A 7,669-nucleotide genomic window follows, 5' to 3' on the forward strand; every position below is an offset into this window, starting at 1 on the left:
CTCAGAGAGCAGTTCTCAGTGGTTCCCTGTCCAACTGGGGGGCGGATCTAGCGGGGTCCCGCAGGGGTCAGTCCTGGGTCTGGTACAATTCAGCATGTATAAATTGTATACATATGCAGGAATTTACAAAGCTATGCATGAATTTGTGGGTGCATTGCCAGTTTGTTCCACTCACACCCACTCCATGCATGCTTTCCACATCCATCTTTCTACCTGTGCTCATACTGCCCGGATACAATTCACTCCACTACCTACCCTTATACCTACCTACGCTCACCCAGCCTTCCATTCTGAACTCGCACACAGACACACACACACACACACACACACACGCACTCTGAATCCATGCAGCGATTCATTCACACACACCCCACTGCACACCCTCTATTCTACATGCACACGCACCCAATCCACTCCCCGCTCATATTCCACCCACCTGTCCTGTCCTCACCCCCCCACTCATTCCGGGCACACCATAAACTCCTGTGTCTCGTATCCATTCACTGCGTGCATGTCCATCCCGTCACTCCCGGCACAGCTCAGCTGTCGCCTACCCCAGGCCAACCCCTACTGTACACAAGGGAGGGAAAAGCCCCAACTCAGGCCCTGCCCTTTACAGACACAGCGCAGGGGAAGGATGGTGTTTCCATGTGTTCACTGGAAACCCTCCCTCTCCCCCCAGTAAATACTGCCATGCAGTCACTGCTCCAGACTCTATCTTGATAACCCTGAGCAAGACACTCCCACGCCCTTGTCCCCATGTCACTGGCTCTCCCCCAGGACCCACTCTCCAAATTCCAGTGCCCGGCTCCCTTTCCCTGGCCAGAAACTCTGCCCCCAAAGGACCCAGCTCCCCACCAGACCCACTAAACAAGGGATCCGCTCAGCAGGTGAACACAGGCGTGAAGAGGGCAGTGCTGGAGGGCGTAGCTGCAGTGGTAAAGGGACATGGGGAGCTGGGTGTTGGTCTGTTTGCAGTTTGTCTGCATGTGGCCATGTGGCTGGGGTGTGGGTCCCTGCCCAGCCAGGTGACAGAGGTCTGTGTGTTTGCGTCTCTGAGATGGCCGTGAGGCTGCGACCCTCGGGCCTAGGCTCACCCCTGGTGTTTGATGTCTGCGTCACTGATCACGCCCTTGGCCATGGGGCAGAACAAAGCATCCAGGCACGGCGCTAGGTGTCGTATTCCCACCACCCAGAATCCTTTAGGGAAACGGGATCGCTGGGAAGTGAAGGAAGGATTTCCCCACAGCTACGCCCCACACCCTGCATTGCAGACTGTATTCCAGGGCCAAATCCACCTCCATTACATCTGAGCTGCAATGCGAGAAATAGCTATTCCTGCCTGGGAAATCCCAGTCACTGACCGGAACAACAGAGCGATCTGGATTTGCAGTGCGCTTTTCCCAACCCCTCCACTGACGTCCCTGATGGATTCTCTTACAGCCGCACGGGGAAGTTGGAACAATGCTGAGACCTCCACTGCTCCCCTTGACACACGTCTGTCTGTACATCTTGCTGGGAATCCCGCAGGTAAGGTCTGGAGCCTGCCCATGTGAGCGCTCTGTTTTCTCCTTAAGGCTACGCATGCGACAGTCCTACAACCACAGACAGGGGAGGCTGAAGGGATCTCGAGAGGTCCCCTGGTCCAGCCTATCGCTGATGCAGGACCAAGCAAACCTAGTCCAGCCTGGCAGGTGTTTGTCCAACTTGTGCTAAAAACCTCCTGGGACAGGGGATTCCACAGCCCCCTTGGAAGCCTGTTCCAGTGCTCAGCTGCCACCGAGTCGGAACGTTTTTCCCCATATCTGACCTAACTCCCCCTTGCTGCAGATTGAGCCCATTAATTCTTTTCCTGCCTTCAGTGACGTGGAGACCAACTGATCACTGCCCTCTGGATAACAGCCCTTCAGACACGTGACGACTCTTATCAGATCCCCCCTCCCTCTTCTTTTCTCAGGGTTAACCAGGCCCAGTTTTTAATCTCTCCTCACAGGGCAGGTTTTCTAAACCTTAGATCGTTTTTGTTGCTTTTCTTGGATTCTCCAATTTATCCCCGTCTGTCCTGACGCGGCGCCCAGACCTGGCCCCGACGTACAGCTGTGCACGAGGGGAGGAGCTGCCCAGGGCTGGGCACAGGGTCGCGGCTTGTCACAGCCTAGTGACTCCTGCGGACAGCCTCTCTTCCCCTGACTCAGCCCTGCAGCCCGGTCGGGTTTTAGTTCCTCCCCTTCTGGGTCACAGAAAGTCCATCTCATAACAGCCGAACTTCCTCACAATCCTCGTTGGCCCCACAGTCCTCACACCCTCCTCTCACTCGGCCTCATTCCTTTCTCCGGGCCCCACCCACCTTCCCCCGTGGCTGCAGGGTGGGGAACCCAGGCTCTGCCCCTAACACGGGTTCCAGTCCAGGGACCTGCGACCAGCCGCCAAGGTCTGCTCCCTCCAACTCCTTGCTGCTGCCTCCTGGACTCCTTCCTACCGCAGACTGTTTTCCAGTCCTTCTCCCCACAACCGCTCTGGGTCCTGCCGTCTCTCAGGGCCGGGCTTGCAGGGCTCCCCTGGGATCCCCCAACACAATCCCAAGCCAACAGAACCCATTTAAACCAGTTTCCACCTGCTCAGGCTTCCCCTCGCCCTGCAGGAGCTTCCCGTTCCCCTCAGCTCTCTCCTCTCTGTCCTGCTAGGAGAGCACAGGTGCTGGGCCTAGGGTGCTGGGGGGCTGCTGCAGTCTCCGGTGTGAAGTGGTTTCCAGCACACTCAGGGTTCCCAATTTGGTTCAGTGGCTCTCAGCACCCCCACTATCCACATTGTTCCAACCCCGCTGCAGGAGAGGGAGTGCAGAGGTCTCCCCTCTCTCCCTGCAGCCCCGCACACTCCAGTCCAAACGCCCCTTGGCTTTACCCACACTGCCTCTGGCTTCCCCCCGGCCCAAGGCATCCCACCGCTGGCTCCAGGCTTCACTGCCCCCAGCTCCGAGGCCTCCTCCAGCTCCGGCTCCAGGCGTCTCTCTGCCTTTAGCCCAAGAGGGGAGACTCCCAGCCACCCCAGCTGGGTGTGATCCCCAGTTATACATAACACCCCGGCAGCTGCCACCAGCTGCCTAATTATACGACCCATCACAACAGTGTTGAGAAATTGCTCCTCTAAACCTTGTCCCAACATGATATACAACAGACTAACGTCATTTCGAGTGAAGCTGAGATACACGTGGAGCATCTTCTATTCCTGGGCACTGCTCTGTGGGTCATGCAGTGATTCTCCCGCTCTCAGACAGGGCCCTGGGCTGTATTGCCCTGTGTGTGCACCGTGCTTACCCAGCGGCTCCGTCTGAGTTCAGGCACCTGCAGCTCGTCCCATGGGAAGTCGGTGCCCAGCGGTGCGTCGTGTGTCGTGCCCAGACACCTGCTGACACCAAAGTGTTGTTCATTTCCTGTAGGAACAAAATGTTTAGAGCAAAAGGATTTTAAAACGATCCAAGGTCCACACTCACATCGGTGAGTTCACACTCACCTGGGGCTAATCCAGGCAGGCTTCATTTTTTCCCGCACCCCAATGGGACCCGTGTCTGAGCCTGGCTCCCCGAACAACTCCCTGCCGCTCTTACGAGCGCGTCCTTGTTACACCCCCGCAGTTCTCTTGCTGCCTGCACCGCACTGCCAGCCTCTGCCTGCCCGGTTCAGACCAGCCCTGCAGGTCAGCGCTAGAGGAATAACGTCTTCACAGGTCACAGTCCTGGCACTGCCCCAACCACCCTCCAGCGTGTGCTGAGCAGTGGCTTCTCGTGAGCCATGCCAGCCAGTCCTGCTTCTTGTTCCCAACAGCCCCCGCTAACCCGAGCCAATGTGTCCAGCAAACATCCCCCATAAGCAGGGCACAGGCAGTGTTCAGCTAGTGCTACAGGCAGTGCAAACCCAGCGCACCCGCTGCACTGCACTACACTGCACTGCACTGCACTGCACTGCACTCCTCCTGCCCGCCCGCCCGCCCGGAAATTGTGGCATCAATATGGCACTTGCCAGGCAACACATTGCTGACACTGCTGCCATCTCCATCCCTGCCTCCCTCCTCTCACCTGTCTTGTCTATTGGGAGCTACGCAGGTGAACTTCTAGGGGCAGAGGCCGTCTCTTCGTTTGTTTGTACAGGGCCGAGCACACTGGGGCCCTGAGCCTAGTCTGATCTCTAGACCAGTGGTTCTCGTACTTTTTAAATGGAGCTGCCCCTGTTGGGCTTTTGTCTAACAATCGTGTCCCCCCCCAAGAATCGCACCCACCGTTCCCCTTCTGAAAGTGGGGGGCCCTTTCAGAAAAAACAGGGGTACACTTCCCACGCTGTTGGCCCTAACAATTGTGCCCCCCACTTCTCCTGAGCCCCCCCCTCAGAAAACCACAGGGCCTACAGCACAGGAAGTGGGGAGCAGGGGCAGCAGCACAAGGCCAGCAGCAGCAGCATGGGGTGCAGGAGCAGTGGGGGGCAGCGAGCCCCAGCAGCAGCGCAGGAAGCAGGGTGCAGGGGCGGCAGCAGTGTGTGGAGCGTGCCAGGCAGTGGCAGGGGGCTGCTGGTGCTGCAGGAGGTGGGCGGCGAGGGCCTCTTCCGTCTCCAGGGAGGGTGGAGCTGAGCCGCTCTGTCCCCTGCCCCGTGCCCCCCACTTTGAGAACCGCTGCTCTAGGCACTGTTGTAACACAAATGCTAAGGCTGCCGTATGTTTCCTTTGTTCTCCCAGGCCACATGCCAGGTCAAGCTGAGCATGATGCCGGATGCTTTTGATGACCAGTACATAGGATGTGAAGTAGAGATGGATGGACGTGCACCTGGGCTGCTGGAGAAAGAAAAGTCCATGTCCACACGGTTTAGCACAGTATGGAAAAACTCAGAGCAAACATGGCAAAGTGTAAAGACGAAGCTTTCTCTGCCCCCAGGCTTTTTTGATGAGCATGGAAGAGCCATAATAGCCTATACTGACAATGACTTTCATAAAGAACTTAATCAGGCAGTGAGAGAGATTGGGAAATCTCCAGCTGATTACATGGACAAATTCCATTTCAAAGCCTTTCATTATTATTTGACAAGAGCTTTGCGGCTCTTACGAGGGAGCTGTGGTGTGATGTACAACACAACAGTGTACCGGGGCACTGACGTACCACACACGGGTTCAGGTATCATCAGGTTTGGATACTTTGCCTCTTCGTCTACTGATAGAGCAGTAGCTGAGAAATTTGGCAAGGCCACAGTCTTCACCATCCGCACGTGCTTTGGCGTTGATATCAGGAACTTCTCGCACGTTCTGGAGGAGGAGGAAGTGCTAATCCCAGTCCATGAGCAATTCAGCATGTTCAAGGGACAAGGGAGTCACAGCTTTGTCCTCCACAGCACAAACCGGACCTGCAGCTATTTTAACTGCGCATTCCTGACCGGTGAGTACTGGGCTGGACATGAGAAATATTTGTGTGGGGTATTTGCTGTGGTGAATGAAAACCCCACTGCAGAGAGAGTTGATGAGAGAGATGCTGACATGGGGAGGGCTGGGGGGTGACAGGCTGCCACGCCTCCTGCTGCTGGAGAGGGCCTCGGGCTGGGGTGGGAGAACACTCGGCCCCAAGCACTCGCTGAGGAAAGAGAAGGTGTCTGGACATCAGGGCAGAGGGCTCACTACAAAGACGGGTGACGGCCCCGCACCACCGCGAGTCTTCCACACATGCCCCGTCCAGAGTCCTCAGGAGCCCTGACAGAGCAGCCATGTCTCCTCAGACACGGCACAGCAAACCCATCAGACGTGGAAAAGGGAACAGAAGGCGGTCTAATGTGCAGATAGCACGTTAATTAGTGCAGTCAGGACTAGAGAAGACAGCGAGGAACTTCAGAGCGATCTCACCAAGCTGAGTGAATGGGCAGCACAACTTCCGGTGAAATGCACCGTGACAAATTCAACGCCATGCACAGTGTGAGGAATCATTTCACTGGATGGCTGGAGCTGCACCAACCCAGACAGAGACCTGACATCACTGTGCAGAGCTCGGTGCAAATCTCAATGCAAAGCTCTGCCCAGTGCGCTGCCAGGTCTGTAAAGCAAACAAAAGGTTAGCAAGCAGAAGGCATGCTGGGGTGGAGAATGATGTGAAAATAGGCAGCAGTTCTGCAAAAAAGGACCTGGGGGTTACAGTGGACAAGAAGCTGGATATGAGTCAGCAGTGTGCCTGGTTGCCAAGAAGGCTAAACGGCATATTGGGCTGCATTAGTAGGAGCATTGCCGCATTGCCAAAGATTTGGCATTGGTGAGGTCTCATCTGCAGTGATGTGTCCAGTTTTGGGCCCCCCACTACAAAAAAGATGTGGACAAGTTGGAGAGAGTCCAGCAAGGGGCAACAAAAATGATTAGGGGCTGGAGCACAAGACTTACAAGGAGAGGCTGAGGGAACTGGGCTTGTTTAGTTTGCAGAAGAGAAGAGTGAGGGGGGATTTGATAGCAGCCTTCAACTACCTGAAAGGGGTTCCAGGGAGGATGGAGCTAGGCTGTTCTCAGCGATAGCAGGTGACAGAACAAGGAGCAATGGTCTCAAGTTGCAGTGGAGGAGGTCTAGGTTGGATATTAGGAAAACCTTTTTCCCTAGGTGGGTGGTGAATCACTGGAATGGGTTACCTAGGGAGGTGCTGGAATCTCCATCTTAAGAGGTCTTTAAGGCCCAACTTTCCATAGTCCTGGCTGGGATGATTTAGTTGGGGTTGGTCCTGCTTTGAGCGGGGGGTTGGACCAGATGCCTCCTGACGTCCCTTCCAAACCCTCATCTTCTCTGATTCTATGATTATAACACCATTATATGACTCAATGGGGCAGGCTTCACTGGGATAGTAGGTTCAGTTCTAATCACCCTAATTCTAAAATAATTATTGCATGGTGTTTGGTATTATTGGGGGAGGGGGGTTTCTTGCACCTTTTCCGGATGGAGCTGGGCCTTACTTCTGTCGGGGACAGGACACCAGACCAGATGGAGCTCATTGATAGGATCTAGTCCGACAGTTCCTATGTTTCTTTGGAAATAGTAGAATGAGGTTGAAAACTCTACCTGAGCACACTGCGTTTCATTGTCCCCTCTCTGTTTGTACCATAGGAGAGAAGAACAAAGTCTGTGTTGACAACTCTGGTAAGAAAGAAACATTTTGTTTTCATTGTTTTGAAAACGTCTTCCCTGCTGTACCGAAGTACAGAGCCGAGAGCAACTCCCCCAGGCAAACGTGTCACATACAGGGAAACCGCTTGTGAAATAAGTGCGGTTAGCTGCATGTTCTGGCTATTTAACCAGGTTCTTGTATGGCCGGCATGGCTGGTGTCTAAGCACCTTCCTGTGTGAATGAATTCCCTGTGCAGCTGATTGCAGAACAGAGAATGTCGGGAGAATTACCCCTGAGAGCACTAAAGGTTCTGCACTGGGAGGCTGAACACACATCCCCTAACCCAGCAACCCAAGTGTGTCCCCAGCTCCCTCCTCTACTAGCTACACCCACCCCATCCCCAGTGCAACGACACCCTCTGAGAGCACGAAACACACGTGACTGTTTTACCAGAGCAGGTCGGAAAAATCTCAAGGAAACGTTTTCTTGTTGGAATTTGAGTTTGTCATAATCTAAACCTGTGGCAGAGATAGTTTGATTTCTACCAGGTTCTGTCACAGCGC

General features: G+C 54.8%; 1 protein-coding gene across 1 annotated transcript; it reads left to right on the forward strand.

Annotated features, from left to right (window-relative positions):
- The first annotated feature begins 1,446 nt into the window (after positions 1–1,446).
- On the forward strand, positions 1,447–7,257 carry LOC137160321 (ecto-ADP-ribosyltransferase 5-like). Its single transcript, XM_067558844.1, has 3 exons — positions 1,447–1,530; positions 4,723–5,413; positions 7,106–7,257. Exons 1-3 carry the CDS (start codon positions 1,465–1,467, stop codon positions 7,255–7,257), a joined length of 909 nt encoding a protein of 302 aa, XP_067414945.1. The 5' UTR covers positions 1,447–1,464.
- Positions 7,258–7,669: the final 412 nt, after the last annotated feature.

This window comes from Emydura macquarii, unplaced genomic scaffold (assembly GCF_026122565.2).
Source record: "Emydura macquarii macquarii isolate MOO-44397 ecotype Brisbane River unplaced genomic scaffold, CSIRO-AGI_Emac_v2 contig_2191, whole genome shotgun sequence".
Classification (NCBI taxonomy): Eukaryota; Metazoa; Chordata; order Testudines; family Chelidae; genus Emydura; species Emydura macquarii.

Bases quoted from the DNA above. Each gene is read 5' to 3' on its own strand.
- LOC137160321 (XM_067558844.1), top strand. From the start codon at position 1,465: ATGCTGAGACCTCCACTGCTCCCCTTGACACACGTCTGTCTGTACATC. The intron at 1,531-4,722 runs GTAAGGTCTGGA...TTGTTCTCCCAG, and splicing joins TCTTGCTGGGAATCCCGCAG to GCCACATGCCAGGTCAAGCT. The intron at 5,414-7,105 runs GTGAGTACTGGG...TTTGTACCATAG, and splicing joins TAACTGCGCATTCCTGACCG to GAGAGAAGAACAAAGTCTGT.